Source organism: Pseudophryne corroboree, chromosome 10, assembly GCF_028390025.1.
Source record: "Pseudophryne corroboree isolate aPseCor3 chromosome 10, aPseCor3.hap2, whole genome shotgun sequence".
In the NCBI taxonomy this organism is placed as follows: domain Eukaryota; kingdom Metazoa; phylum Chordata; class Amphibia; order Anura; family Myobatrachidae; genus Pseudophryne; species Pseudophryne corroboree.
The window spans coordinates 270,109,850-270,126,641 of NC_086453.1; the positions used below are offsets into that span (position 1 = coordinate 270,109,850).

Here is a 16,792-nt window from a genome sequence, read left to right on the forward strand (position 1 = left end):
GCGTTTTTTCCCACATGCCCATAAAACGGCCTGTTTCCGCCCAGTAACACCCATTTCCTGTCAATCACATTACGATCGCCTGAGCGAAGAAAAAGCCGTGAGTAAAAATCCAAACTTCATAGCAAATTTACTTGGCGCAGTCGCAGTGCGGACATTGCGCATGCGCACTAAGCGGAAAAACGCTGCGATGCGAAGAAATTTTCCGAGCGAACGACTCGGAATGACCTCCATTGTATGAAGAACACTAGCTGATCACTGCAAAGATGAACATGGCTAGATCTGTATGACTAACAAATTAAGGTTATTGTTGAGGTCTGCTGTTACGGTGACCTCTAGTTTTAAAAACCGCTTCTGGTTTTATTATGCTGTTAAGCCTGGTAAAGATTCCATGACATTCACTGGACAGGTATACACACTGGTAAGAGAAAGATGTACCAGAGAAACAATAGTGCAGGTAAATTCTATAGTATTTGATCCAGAAATCTTGTGGTCTTGGAGAGCATAATTCTGTCTGGGGAGCCACAGAGGAGGCTGCTTATCTCATGCCTTGCTTTAGAGAACTTGTACCCTGTGCACATGAATGAATCATACTGTTTGGCCCGCAAATCATCTCCTACCTGTGGTCAGTCCCCTACATTCTGGTTGTATACACGCATAAACGCATGATAGATTATTGTGCCAACAGTGCTTTTATCTTGTGTTCCTGTCTTTCTCTCTAACTGACCTGCCATGTACTAACTCCTGGCTTTATAAGCCAGCCATACACTGAACAATTAGTAACAGTTATTTGCTTGTCTAGGACGCCTTAAAATATTGATACAGGTTGAGTATCCCATATCCAAATATTCCGAAATACGGAATATTCAGAAATACAGATTTTTTTGAGTGAGACTGAGATAGTGAAACCTCCGTTTGCTGATGGCTCAATGTGGGTCATTCCGACCCGATCGCTCGCTGCAGATGTTCGCAGCACAGCGATCGGGTCGGAACTGTACCAGCGCTGCAGTGTGCCGTTGCATGCAGGATGGCCGAAGGCCGTCGTTGCCTAGCGATCGCCTCTGCCTGATTGACAGGCAGAGGCGGTCGCTGGGCGGGAAGGGGCGGCACGGCGGCCTTTGGCCACCGTTTTGGGTGCACGGTCCGGCCAGAAGTTACTCGTCGCTGCCCCTGGTCGCAGTGGCTGCGTGTGGCGGACCGCAGCGGCTGCGTTACGTCACACGCAGCCACTGCGACCAGGGGCAGCGACGAGTAACTCCCGGCCAGCCGCAGAAGCTGTGCTGACCGGGAGTTACTCAACAAGTACAAAAGCATCGCCGCTGTGCGATGCTTTTGTACTCGTGCGGGGGAGGGGCCGAACAGACCTGCGGGGTGGCCTAGCCCTGTGCTGGGCGTCCCCACGCATGTCTGGGAACATGATCGTAGCTATGCTAAATTTAGCACAGCTACGATCAACTCGGAATGACCCCCAATGTACACAAACTTTGTTTAAAACACAAAGTTATTAAAAATATTGTATTAAATTACCTTCAGGCTGTGTGTATAAGGTGTATATAAAACATAAATGCATTCTGTGCTTAGACTTGGGTCCTATCACCATGATATCTCATTATGGTATGCAATTATTCCAAAATAAGGAAAAATCTGATATCCAAAATACCTCTGGTCCCAAGCATTTTGGGTATGGGATACTCAACTGGTAATGTCATTTTTATGCATTGTGGTTGCTTTATGTCTTGTGACACTGCCGCACTGTCAAAAATACAATGTTTTGATTGGTACATATGTAAAATGGATTTATAATTTCAATAATCCTGATTTATTATTCAGTGGGTTCTGTATAGAGAAGAAGAAAAATAGCAACTTCCCTATTGCAACTGTACTGTATGTACTGTAAGACAGTATGCTCTCACTGATGGATCCATCTTCTTCGGAAATAAAGCAATTTTCCGATCACTCACACCCGACGTTCTCTGTTGGAATATTCCTGTAACAGAAGACTTGGTACTAGTGGGGCGTATCTGGCCATCACAGCCAACTAATTTAATTCTCTTTCAAACTGAAATTCAAAAAAATTGTTAAGACTGTTCTAATAAGTGATATTTGGATGAAATCGGACCTGATCTGGTGCACAATGGGACGCTATTTGTTTTTGTTTTCAAAATATAGGTAACAAGAGCTAGAGCGAGCGTACAAGACCAGCTTAATTGTTACATAGAAAAAAAATCAATATGTTTTCCATTTAACCCAACTCTACATCTCGCTCGTATTCAAGGATGTCTTCCATATCTTCAACCAGCATCATATTCAGTTCTGTTAGAATAACTTCTAGGGCCTGAAATAAAGACAAATATGCAATTACTTATTGCAGTCAGTAGAATTTCTATATATATAAAATGTTCTGACAATGCATTTTTTTTTAACAGCTAAAGACAAGTACATTAAATAACACATTACAGTATATTGCAATTAAAATACAGAAAACTGGAACAGGAATCTATGGATGTGTACACAAAAAACAAATTACAGATTATGTTGTAAACTTAAAAGAGAATTTCACCAATGAGCCACTGCATCCTTGAAATATCTCACCCAAATTTTTATGCTCCTAGGGCCTAATTCAGACCTGATTGCAGCAGCAAAATCTTTCGCTAATGGGCAAAACCAGTTGCACTGCAAGTGGGGCAGATGTATCTGCCCCACCTGCACTGCACATGGTTTGGCCCATTAGAAAAAAAGTTTGCTGCTGCGATAAGGTCTGAATTGGGCACTTAGCTTGTGCATAATTCTAATTCTGGTGCAGCAGGAAGAGTTTATAGGGTTAATAATTTATGTCATACTGCAAGTAATGTTTTCCTTTTACTTACTATGAACCTTATTGTATCATATGTTATTAGACAGACACATGCTTGAAATGTCCATTACAAGATCACATAATCATATCATGCAACTCAACTATGATCAGGGCTATTTTATTCCCTTATGACCAAATCCGATTTAATTGTTTTAAGTAACAGTTAAACTTAAAATATTTTTCTGCATACCCAAGTGAATTTCATATTGTTTTTGGGACATTGTGATTGTGCTTTATTTTGCTAGCATATTGATATAAATAATATTTTCATTTAAAGGTTGTATAAAGATGTGACAGCCCTCATCCTTTGTCGTGAACAGGTAGCATGTGCGGCTGCATCGCGATTGCAACTAGCTGAACTCACGTGTGACCCATTCGCAGGAGCGTATGTATGTACCCATGCAATCCTATGGATCGGAGGTGCATATGCAGTGCAGTGCAATTTCTGTGGCTAGCAAAAGAGATTTGTACATGGTCAGGAAAAAATAGCAAAAATACACTATTTTATTATAGCCCACAGGTTCTCACACTTGATCCACAGGACCCCAAATAGTTCATGTTTTCCAGTTCTCCTCACAGAATCACTTGTAAAATAATTAGCTCCACATGTGACCTGGAAAACGTGAGCTGTTTGCGGTCCTGAGGACCGAGTTTGAGATTCTTATAGCTGATCAGTGCTTTCAGTTTACAGTGATCTCACTAACATCCTGCTGGTTCCATATAAACTGAACCTCTTACATACAGCAACTCCCACAATCTCCACTAGAGATGGTGCAAAAATGCACTAGTTGCCAGACAGTGGGCATCTCTGTGCGCTATTATATGCTCACTCTCCACCCATAAGCTCATTCTTTCCGATGATAGTGTAACCACTGGCATTTGTGCTTGGCTCTCATTCAGGTTCTGCATTGCAGTATGAATTTGTAAAAACTTTTTTCTAAATTCAATGGGTTTATTGCAAGTAACCCCACTTATACTCACTTATAGATATATCTGCAGATCAATTGATTTGCAGCTATATCCATGGACGGACCGGGCAGTGTGTTGTGCATACACACTGCCCGATCCGTTGGGACTGATGTCACAAAGTGGGCAGGCATTTACATGCACCCGTCCAGTTGTGCTGTCAATCAGTGCCGGCTGCTGACCGCCTGTACACACACACAACGATGCACCAATATATCTGTAGATACATTAGTGCTGCAGGGCCGACATGATAACGTCTGTGAATGACGGTGTTCACAGACATGTCATTGGTACACGCTGGCCGACGGGCCAGCGATATTTTGACTGTTCAATAGAATGGCCGATATATCGGCGAGTGTGTACCCAGCACTACATGCATTGAGATTAGTGGATTATCCTCTGCTGTGATTTTCACCTGTGTGGGTTTTTTTTTAAACACATTAAATGCCAGTGGATATAAGGCCCTAAAGTGTTTTATCAAATATGTAACATCATTTATTTAAATGAAGATCGTAAAGTGCACGTATTATAGTAGACATGATAGATGCTAACATACAGTACATACCACTTTGCTAATTGTGTTTTGGTGAAAAAGTCTCACAGGGTAATTTTCAGACGTAGTCTGTTGTTTCTGCTGAATGTCCATCTGCTCTCTAAGAAGAACCTCAAGCATTTTACCTGCAATGCAAAATACTTAATATCAATATGCAGATGAACTAAATACACAAATATGCACGGCTGTCAAGAGCTCTGATGGGCACAGGTACTGTATTGCGGGGTGTGTGGCCAAATCTGGGAAAGCGTGACCAAGCCCCCTGGGGACAAAAACTGACTAAAATACTATTTGTGGTGTCACAAAGCGCCACCATATACTCAGAACAGGAGAGGCGGCTCCAGGGGAGAGGCCACAGAGGACACCCTTTTTTCCACTACCGCCACTGGCTTATTTATAATGGGTGCAGTGAGTGCACACTCTGCACCCATTTTTGACATACTTACCCCTCCGGAATCCTGAGCGGATGGCAGCAGTGCTGCACAAATCACTGCACATGCGTATTGTGGTCTGGGCACTCTATTGCTCAGAATCTCTATAGCGCTACACCACTGCAGGTGCCCCAACAGACAGGAGGGGGCCCAGATGGAGGAGGCTGCACACGGGCCGCTTCCTCTCTTAAAATGTCCCTGACAACTGCCAGCCATGCCTGTATGGCTGCACATCCCAGCGGCACATTGGGCAGTGAGAAGAGACTGCTGCGGTAGTATCCACTCTCTCACTGCCTAACGTGATGCTTGGCTGCGCTGCTAGACAGGTGGAGCCACCACTTATGGGCAGAGCAGGGGGTGAGAATAAAGATCTTAAACATGGTCCACCATCGACCCCCTCTATCTGGCCCGGATAAATAGTACCTGGGGGCCGCCCAGCATGTGTAATGGGCTGCCTAAAAATACATCCGCAATTACATTGTGGACACATTGAATTAAGGTTGAACCCTGGCAGCTACCCAGAAAATGATCCTGGCCTGCCCCTGTTCAGTCCACCATGCCCACCCAATGCCACGTTGCCACCCCACGAATGCACTGCTTCTGGAAGGATGCAGCCACAGTGTGTAAGGTCAGGCATGCGCACAGAGCACCCGAATGCAGCTGCTGCGTACAGACATGCAGCTGCGTTTGAGTCTGAATGACCCCCGATGTTCTATGACTTAGAAATTACTGTAAATCTCAATTATGTAAAAACATTTTTTATTATTTGTGATTGGCTGTTTTTACCTGTGTTTGTCAGTTACGGATTAGAGCATATCATACCTGACATTAGCACTTTCAGTAGACAGTAGAGCATAATAAGATAATTAAAAGACAAATAGTTCTTCTTAGCAAGTGTAAGTGATAATAAATATTACAAAATGCTTACTTTAACTGAAAATGTATCATTAGCTATATATATTTTAAATGGCCAGACTCGATGTGTCATTGTCCAGGGGGTATATTTACTAAAATTGGATTTTGGAGTTTCAAGGTATTTGGTATTCTATTACCATTCAATTTTTATTTTATTTGGATTAAAGAGACTTACTAAAGACCAAATCGAATCTCAAATCAATTCTAAATGCAAATTCAACTGACAACCCAATAGAAATCGAATTTCTGAAAAACATTGATGTTTTCCCATAGCCCAATACAGAATGACCTCATGTATTGATTTAAAGTTCAATTTGCAAATTGATTTTAAATCAAACTCAAAATGGAACCTCAAATCCCCAAATGTCTAGAATTAAGTTAGACATTCGATTTTGGTTTCTAAACACCATTCTAATGGTAGTAAATTGATAGTGATGACTGTTTAAGTACCCAAAAGCATGTAGGGCAGTGCGGAAGTAGCAATTATGGATGTCCAAGGTTGTGGTATGTTGTGCACCTACCTGCACAATGCAAATCACCACCTGACTGAGATAACCCTAGAGGATCAATTTAGAGCACCATTAGCAGCTTCATGAGTTGAATAGTGCACGTATTTATACTTAAAGACATCATGCTTATTGCATGAATGTGCAATTTGGCTGGATGATATAATGAATTTTAAAACCATGAATGTTGTAACTGGCTATCCTGGTTTGTCCCAAGATGCCTACATCCTCAACAATTTATCCCTGTCTGCAAAAAAGTCTTGTGGGACAAATGCCAGAGGGATAGTTGTTGTGTAAGATATCAGTATGTGCTAATAAAGCAGCTAATAGTAATTGTTACTATATTGCTCTAATTTGTTGCCCTTCCACCAAGATAGGTTATTTAGGCTATGGCTGTTGCTCCTGGCTTCTGACTCCATTGTCAAATCCAAAACAAAAACTTCTGCTGAGCATAAGTATAAAGAGCCACATATAGCCACCCAAACCATGACAGAATGCACCTTTGGTTTATTTAAAACAAATGATTCAGAAGACGTATTATTATATAATTTGTCAAACGTTTTTGATATTGTGCTATGCTGCCATCTATCGCATAATTGCACATTAAATAAATCACTCCCCCCGGATTATGCAATAAACAGGGAGCAGGCAAAAGTTTTGTTTTTGTTTACCAACAACTGACTATGAGTGCACAGGAAGTGGAAGGCAGCAATGAAGTTAGATTAGAACTATGCTTATTGCCAACTATTTCAGCTATAAGTATTTAAAATAATAATGTTATCATCAGTTAGGTTTTCATGTATAAAACAGTGTAAAGAGAGATCTTCCCCTTTACGTTTGGACCAATAGGAAGCAATGAGGAAGTTCTGTTTGATTTTGCTAGGGATTTTAATGGGGATTTGAGGTTCAATTTTGGAAGGGATTACATAAATTTAACTCAAAATCCCTTCTAAACATGAATCCACATAGAATACAAAATCAATTTTTGGTAAAAGGGATTTTTTAAGATTTTAGAAAATCAAAAATAATTGATTTCAATTGATTTTGAAGATACATAAAGATGATTCCAAAATAAAATCTTAGTAAATATAACTCCAGGTGACACAATTTTAGTTTGGTAGTCACCTGGACTAAGAATATTTTTTTTGAGTCTGTCCCAAACTGTAGCAGACCTCAAGGAAAGAAAATATTTGTGGCAGCAGTATAAAACTCTGGGTGCAGGGTGGGTGGTAAAGCCCTGTGTGCAGTCCACCCATTATAGATACATCCATGCAAGCAGTGAAGAGATCAGAGTAATTCAGACTTCAAGATTGGTGTTGGTGTCATACCATCCAACAGACATTGTGATGAATCCTTTCCAAACATCAACATTTCATGTTTTCCAATGGTTCCAAGCAAGTGCTCCACAATAAACATGTCCACTATGTGTTTATTTGCAGTTAATATAATCTGTAAAGGAAAGATTATATATTTTGTATTATTTCTATGAGTAATTATTATTATTGTGTAGTCTCATTTTACCATTGTCAAGTATTTCATAGTTATGTTAGTTGGGGGGACAACTATTCTGTCATGTGCAAGCTAAAATATGTACATGAAGTAGTATATACTAACCAGTTGTTATGTTAAGACAGTTGTCATCTCTACCACATATATACTGTGCTGTCTTAACAGCACTGCACTGTAGGCAATGCACTGGGCCACCTACCAGCACATTCACAGGGGTAAATAACAAAAACAAACAAAAAACATAACTTACCCCTCCAACTTACCCACACCATTTCTCCAAGTGCTTCCATACAGTGAATGGCTGTCAGCACTGATTGGTGGATAGCTCCAGCCATCCACCAATCAGCTTGCTGACAACTATTCCTTGTCTGACTGCAGGTAGAGAATACTGCACTCTGATTGGTGTATAGCCCCCAGCCATGCACCAATCAGCATGCTGGTTCACTGTCTGGCTGCAGGCTGGGAAGCTGGTAGAGAACGCTGCTTAGCTTCTCTGATTGTGTGCAATTCACAATCAGAGTGGCTGAGCAACATTCTCTCCCTGCCTCCCAAGAAGCTCTGGTGGCACCAGCCCACCCCTGCTTGGAGCCTCCTAGAATCGTGCGTCCCTGGGCAGCTGCCCAGTGTGCCCATATGTTAAGATGGCCATGCATATATATGTATAATTTATAATTGGAGTTGTAAAGTGGTTTACAACTCACCCTATATATTTGTGTATGGTACTCAACCGATTGTATGCAATGACGTAGCTACAAAAGTAGTTCATTGTATAATGCAAAATGACAACAATAAAACATGAGGGGGTATATTTACTAAAGTGCGGGTTTATAAAAGTGGAGATGTTGCAGATTGCAACCAAGCAGATTCTAGCTATTATCTTCTAGAAGGTGCTAGATAAATGATAAGTAGAATCTGATTGGTTACTATGGACAACATCTCCACTTTTGTAAATACACACTTTGGTAAATATATCCCCAAGACTTGAAAAATAAATAACTTAGAATTTTAGAGACAGTGCAATTATTATAAATTAAAGAAATACGTTTCAACTGCAGGTCATGTGCTATTATGATATTTTTCAAATGAGGAGCCTGTCTCCCATCCTGAGCACTGAGCACTGCAATTAGGAATCACACTACAGTGAGTCGCCACATGCATAATAATTCTGACTTTGTAGTCCACACATTGATTTTTAAAGCCAAAATTTTTAGTTTTCATCAGAAAATCCTGTTTCTCTTTTGTAGTATTCTGTAAATTCAATTTATGCACTTATACAGTATTAACAGGGACACTTGTTCACCACTGCACAAATTGTAATAATAATCAAATTATTTTTTAACACTCTTACCTTTTCAGAACCAAATGGAAATTGAAATAGACATCCAAAGAATTTATTTTCTTTTTCGCAATTTTTATCATTAGCAATAAATACAGTATATGCAGTCAGCCCAGTCTGATTTGAATCAATTTATTTGTTAAAATACACTGACTTGCAAATCACATTTCTGATGTTCTAATCTAAACACTAGTCAGGCTGCCTATCATCTCTTATTAAAGTCCAGTATCATTGCGATATCCAGTTTACTTCTATTAAATGTCAGCAACTCTGAAACTATGGGCCTAATTCAGACCTGATCACAGCAGCAAACTTTTTCTCTAGTGGGCAAAACCATGTTTCACTGCAGGTGGGGCAGATGTAACATGTGCAGAGAGAGTTAGATTTGGGTGTAGTGTGTTCAAACTGAAATTTAAATTGCAGTGTAAAAATAAAGCAGCCAGTATTTACCCTGCACAGAAACAATATAACCCACCCAAATCTAACGGTTTCTGCCCATGTTACATCTGCCCCACCTGCAGTGCACATGGGGAAGATGTAACATTGGAGAAATATTTTGCTTTTGTGGTCAGGTCTGAATTAGGCCCCATGTTACTTGCTGTTTCCTGGTGTTCACAGGATGTTGTTGATGAATAGTAAATCGAGTTGGAGTGAATAAAACTTGCACATTTTTAGTCCAAATTCAGTTGAATTATTGTAAATGGATATTTATATACATCTTAATCCATATGATACTTATCCACTTTATACGACTTAATAAAAACATTAAATTCTACATGGCTATTTTGCATTATTATTGGAGGACACAATAATGTCTAATTTTCCCACACCTGCATTTGTTATATCTAATATTATTTGGGTATGGTAAAAAAGAAATTATTCATTGTGATTTTCCTACATCAGGTCACCCACTGGGATCTGTCTGAAGAGATAGTTCGTAATCACTAATCCTTCAAATATCTCCATTTGAATCAATTTGCCATCAAAGGTGGAGTAGTAGCTGTGTCTTTTGGCACAAACACTACTGTGCCTTTACGGTAATGCCGTGGCTGATTGGCGTCCCATTGAGACACTCACAAGTTGCAGCTTGATTTTGCCAATTTGTGTAGAAAGGCGCACTATCAGAGCTCCATTGGCCAGGTTATCAGACATTAGATGCAGTCGCTAACATCAGCACACCCTCGACTGGTAACGCCACTCCCAACCCCCCAAATTTAAGACCCAGGAACACCCATCTGCACCACTGTGCAGTAACTGTTGCAGCACAGGTGCAGTGAGGACCAGACACATGTGCAGAGGGACACAGTTGCTCCCAATGGATTCCCTGTTTCACACCCTAAATGTGTAGTCAGGCCCGCCATCAGGGGGGTGCTGCAGGCACAGCTGTCCAGGGCCCTGCCTCTATGACAGGGAGGAGAGGGCCCTGGCCGCTCATGCCACCATCTGCCTGCCACCATGCTCCACTCACTTTTAATGACCGCGTTCTGGCACTGACAGAGGAGGGTAGGAGAGAGCACGCTGCAAGCTTCAATTGTAAATGTCCCTCCAAAAATGGCCACGCCTCAGAGGAGGCTCCTCTAGTATTTTTAATAACTGTCTCCTCTGAGGCGGTGGCCATTTTGGTAGGGACTTTTCAATAGAAGCTTGCAGTGTACTCTCCCCCTCCTGTGACCGTGCCAGATCTCGGTCATGAAAAGTGGGCCGAGCATTGCGGCAGGTGGACGGCGGCATGGGCGGCCCGGGCCCTCTTCTCCCTGTTATAGAGGCAGGGCCATCGGTCATGAAAAGGGTGTGGAGCTACACGAAATGGAGGAGGCGGGGATACACAGGACTAGGCTTCTACCACATCTGCTACATTTTTTTTTGAGGGGGGGCCTGCCTATTTTGTGAGTCCCAGGCCCCATAATTGTGTGTAGTAGCATCTTTTTAGCATAATAACATACTATAATAATATTATCCTTAGTATAATAATATTCACCTCATAGTAAGCCTGTTTTGGTGACTAAATGTCTTACTAAATTATCCACTGACATGTATTTAAAACCAACTGGCAGAAATGCTTTTCTAAGAGCGGATAGTTATCATCATATATCTTTGATTCGTAATACTTCAAAAGGTCAATTTATGTCTCTATGTAGGATAGCTGACAATATAGTGAAATAATTCACAGTGCAATATTTTACTGATAAATTCATTGCTAGAGGTTACAGAGAAGCACATTTAAAAAATATTCTAGAAGCAGTAAGGAACATGCATTGCCCAGATTTATTAGAAAGTAATAAAACAAAACAGGAGGCTGAAAGAATTCCTTGAATTGCAACATAAATTACTAAAACTGAGAACATGAATCACATTTTAAATCAACATTAGAACATACAATAAAATGGTCAAGTTGTTGGAAAATGGTTTATTAACAAGAATATGACAGTCTTTGTAAGAGTCCAAAGTACAAGCAATTATGTAGATACATCTGAATTTTGACATTTTCTATGTAAACAGAATTGTATTTTAGAATTTAGTAAGAATCTCAACTTTACTTGTCGACAGTGTTCATATTGTAATTCAATTATCAAAGGGGATATTATTCAACTCTCAAAGATTTAACAGATGTTATAGTATAAATGGTGTATACTTATTAAAGTGCCCTTGTGGTTTGGGCTATGGCAGCCACTTGGCACAATAATGCAATTTCAGAAAATGTAATCCAATTTAATTGATATTAATTGTAAATCAGAAACTTTTTTAGTGCAACATTTCTTTGAAGCATGGCCTAACGTGACACAATTACAATAGCAAATAATGCAATCAGTTTCCCTCCGAGATGAGACAATTTAATCAAATTGCTTCTTCAACATGATGCAGAATGGATTGAGAAATCTGACATCATTTTTTTTAAAAGTGGTTGAATGAAAATGTAGATCTCAGGTCATTTTTCTGACGCAATCTTAATGTTTTGTGTATTCTGATTCGTATATTTTGTAATATGTAGTAAATAAGTGATATGTAACTTTTTAAATCATTATAATAAAATGACTTACGTCTTTTAAAGATCAGAATTGCAACAGTTTGTTGCAACATATTGGATTTGTATTGGATTTTAATTATTTACTTTATCCTATTTTATTAATTTAGCACTATGTACATACTGTAACAAGTACCTGTGATTGTTAATACCTGAAGAAGTGGCTACATGCCACCAGTCTCAATTAAACAATTTCCTGATGAAGTTTAACTACATTTCTCTCTGTGGCTTGTGATTTTCTATTACACAGTATCACTTAAATGTTTGGGGAATTGATTCTTGCATCGCTAGTGCCAGCTGCAAATTATGTTGATTTACTGAAATTAAAAGTCAGCCCTGTTATCTGAATGTTCACCTTTTATTGAATGGAAATTTTGTAGGGTATGTATTATAGCCATTGGTTAGGCAACTTCAATTGTAAAATACTGACACATTACTAAAACAGAATTTATAACTTATAGAAGTACAGAATGAATTGTAGATGCATATTGTAGATTAAGTATCTAGTATGTGCCAGGTATTTTGTTTCAAGGTGATAAAATATTGTTTTGTGGTTTTCGTGCTATGGACAATTTTTATTTAGCCAATCAAGTGTTTTGTGGGTGTAGTTTATATATCTATACTGGTTTGTTTCAGGATAACAGATGTTTTTTGTGTTTTGTCATTCCTGCTTGCCTGTTCTAATAATTTGTTTTAGTTTTGGCTTTATTTTTGGAAAAAATGGTAGTGGATGTCTTGCTCTCCCCACCAATACGTGTGTTAGCCTGACTCAACCTTATTGGGGTCAGTGGCTACACCGGTTCAGGTTATGCCTTTTTGTGTCATTGAGAGGGGAGTTTGGATACTGTACTTTAACTGTGTGTGATGGTCTGCCATAAGGCTCCCTAATCTATTCCTGTATGGGATGGTTCGTGGATAGCAACCCTGGTGTGGTGCCATTATTTCTTTGCCACTACTTACTCTCCCTCCTTCTCTTATCTTATTATTAAAGGTGATCCGTTTGTTCCTCTAATAAGTCTCTGCATGTTTATTATTTTTATAGACAGTTACATTATTTTTATCTGCATGGGAATTTATAGACAGACATCAGACAATAAGTATTATTTTGTGTTTGCATGCAGATTTAGTGATGGCACACTTATAAAATAATTAACTGTAGTCACAGAACACAGCTTAAAAGTAGAATTTCTAATCAATTAGTTACTGAAAGGCGTGAGTATTAGAAACGGCAAACCTGACTTTAACTAGAGATGAGTGGTTCGCTTTTTACAAAACGGATCGGATACCAGATGGAGGCAAAATGTCATATTCCCAGAGTCGGCTCTTGCATGTGTTGGATTGCATATGAAATTCCCTCCCTAGTGATAAGACACCATTTCACACATGAGAGCAGAGGGAGAGGATATGGGACTTGGCTGGAGCACTGTTTTAAAAAACAATGACATTAAAAATTTAATTTGCACACCACCAGGGTGCCATTATGGTGACGTTCTAACTAGTTAGTATCAAGTTTAGGTTGACAGTTTTATATTCAATAATAAGAATTTACTTACCGATAATTCTATTTCTCGGAGTCCGTAGTGGATGCTGGGGTTCCTGAAAGGACCATGGGGAATAGCGGCTCCGCAGGAGACAGGGCACAAAAAAGTAAAGCTTTACTAGGTCAGGTGGTGTGCACTGGCTCCTCCCCCTATGACCCTCCTCCAGACTCCAGTTAGGTACTGTGCCCGGACGAGCATACACAATAAGGGAGGCATTTTGAATCCCGGGTAAGACTCATACCAGCCACACCAATCACACCGTACAACTTGTGATCTAAACCCAGTTAACAGTATGACAACAGAAAGGGCCTCTTAAAGATGGCTCCTTAACAATAACCCGAATTAGTTAACAATAACTATGTACAAGTATTGCAGACAATCCGCACTTGGGATGGGCGCCCAGCATCCACTACGGACTCCGAGAAATAGAATTATCGGTAAGTAAATTCTTATTTTCTCTATCGTCCTAAGTGGATGCTGGGGTTCCTGAAAGGACCATGGGGATTATACCAAAGCTCCCAAACGGGCGGGAGAGTGCGGATGACTCTGCAGCACCGAATGAGAGAACTCCAGGTCCTCCTTTGCCAGGGTATCAAATTTGTAAAATTTTACAAACGTGTTCTCCCCCGACCACGTAGCTGCTCGGCAGAGTTGTAATGCCGAGACCCCTCGGGCAGCCGCCCAAGATGAGCCCACCTTCCTTGTGGAGTGGGCTTTTACAGTTTTAGGCTGTGGCAGGCCTGCCACAGAATGTGCAAGTTGAATTGTGTTACAAATCCAACGAGCAATCGACTGCTTAGAAGCAGGTGCGCCCAACTTGTTGGGTGCATACAATATAAACAGCGAGTCAGATTTTCTGACTCCAGCCGTCCTTGCAATGTATATTTTTAAGGCTCTGACAACGTCCAACAACTTGGAGTCCTCCAAGTCGCTAGTGGCCGCAGGCACCACAATAGGTTGGTTCAGATGAAATGCTGATACCACTTTAGGGAGAAAATGCGGACGAGTCCGCAGTTCTGCCCTATCCGAATGGAAGATTAGATAAGGACTTTTATAAGATAAAGCCGCCAATTCAGATACTCTCCTGGCAGAGGCCAGGGCTAGTAACATAGTCACTTTCAATGTGAGATATTTCAAATCCACCTTTTTCAATGGTTCAAACCAATGGGATTTGAGGAAATCTAAAACTACATTTAGATCCCACGGTGCCACCGGAGGCACCACAGGAGGCTGTATATGCAGTACTCCCTTGACAAAAGTCTGGACCTCAGGGACAGAGGCCAATTCTTTTTGGAAGAATATTGACAGGGCCGAAATTTGAACCTTAATGGATCCCAATTTGAGACCCATAGATAATCCTGATTGCAGGAAATGTAGGAAACGACCCAGTTGGAATTCCTCCGTCGGAACCTTCCGATCCTCGCACCACGCTACATATTTTCGCCAAATGCGGTGATAATGTTTCACGGTGACTTCCTTCCGTGCCTTAATCAAGGTAGGAATGACTTCTTCTGGAATGCCTTTCCCTTTTAGGATCTGGCGTTCAACCGCCATGCCGTCAAACGCAGCCGCGGTAAGTCTTGAAAAAGACAGGGACCCTGCTGTAGCAGGTCCCTTCTCAGAGGTAGAGGCCACGGTTCGTCCGTGAGCATCTCTTGAAGTTCCGGATACCAAGTCCTTCTCGGCCAATCCGGAACCACTAGTATTGTTCTTACTCTTCTTTGCCGTATGATCTTCAATACCTTTGGTATGAGCGGCAGAGGAGGAAACACATACACTGACTGGTACACCCAAGGAGTTACCAGTGCGTCCACAGCTATTGCCTGTGGATCTCTTGACCTGGCGCAATATTTGTCCAGTTTCTTGTTGAGGCGAGACGCCATCATGTCTACAATTGGTCTTTCCCAACGGTCTATTAACATGTTGAAGACTTCTGGATGTAGACCCCACTCTCCCGGATGAAGATCGTGTCTGCTGAGGAAGTCTGCTTCCCAGTTGTCCACGCCCGGGATGAACACTGCTGACAGTGCTATCACGTGATTCTCCGCCCAGCGAAGAATCTTGGCAGCTTCTGCCATTGCACTCCTGCTTCTTGTGCCGCCCTGCCTGTTTACATGGGCGACCGCCGTGATGTTGTCCGACTGAATCAACACCGGCTTTCCTTGCAGGAGAAGTTCCGCCTGGCTTAGAGCATTGTAGATTGCTCTTAGTTCCAGAATGTTTATGTGAAGAGACTTTTCCAGACTCGTCCATACTCCCTGGAAGTTTCTTCCTTGTGTGACTGCTCCCCAGCCTCTCAGGCTGGCGTCCGTGGTCACCAGGATCCAATCCTGAATGCCGAATCTGCGGCCTTCTAATAGGTGAGCCTTCTGCAACCACCACAGAAGTGACACCCTTGTCTTTGGTGACAGGGTTATTCGCAGGTGCATCTGCAGATGCGACCCTGACCATTTGTCCAACAGATCCCTTTGGAATATTCTTGCATGGAATCTGCCGAATGGAATTGCTTCGTAAGAAGCCACCATTTTTCCCAGGACTCTTGTGCATTGATGTACTGACACTTTTCCTGGTTTTAGGAGGTTCCTGACCAGATCGGATAACTCCTTGGCTTTTTCCTCTGGAAGGAAAACCTTTTTCTGAACCGTGTCCAGAATCATTCCTAGGAACAGCAGACGAGTTGTCGGGATTAAATGGGATTTTGGAATATTCAGAATCCACCCGTGTTGTCTTAGCACCTCTTGAGATAGTGCTAAAGCTGTCTCCAGCTGTTCTCTGGACCTTGCCCTTATTAGGAGATCGTCCAAGTATGGGATAACTAATACGCCTTTTCTTCGAAGAAGAATCATCATCTCGGCCATTACCTTGGTAAAGACCCGAGGCGCCGTGGACAATCCGAACGGCAGCGTCTGAAACTGATAGTGACAGTTTTGAACAATGAACCTGAGGTACCCCTGGTGTGCGGGGTAAATCGGAACGTGTAGATACGCATCCTTGATGTCCAAGGATACCATAAAGTCCCCTTCTTCCAGGTTCGCTATCACTGCTCTGAGTGACTCCATCTTGAACTTGAACTTTTTTATGTAGAGGTTCAAGGACTTCAGATTTAGAATAGGCCTTACCGAGCCATCCGGCTTCGGTACCACAAATAGAGTGGAATAATAC

General features: G+C 41.3%; 1 protein-coding gene across 8 annotated transcripts in view; it reads right to left on the minus strand.

Annotated features, from left to right (window-relative positions):
- Positions 1-1,206: 1,206 nt before the first annotated feature.
- LOC134966492 (uncharacterized) overlaps positions 1,207-16,792 on the minus strand; it is a 261,433-nt gene continuing 245,847 nt past the window's right edge. For all 8 annotated transcript variants that reach the window (XM_063943268.1, XM_063943269.1, XM_063943270.1 and 5 more), the window contains 3 exons: positions 7,551-7,671; positions 4,383-4,495; positions 1,207-2,332 (listed from right to left, as the gene is read on the minus strand). In XM_063943268.1, the coding sequence (XP_063799338.1) occupies positions 2,240-2,332; positions 4,383-4,495; positions 7,551-7,671 (327 nt within the window). In that variant the 3' untranslated portion in view covers positions 1,207-2,239. The remainder of the gene's footprint in view (positions 2,333-4,382; positions 4,496-7,550; positions 7,672-16,792) is intronic.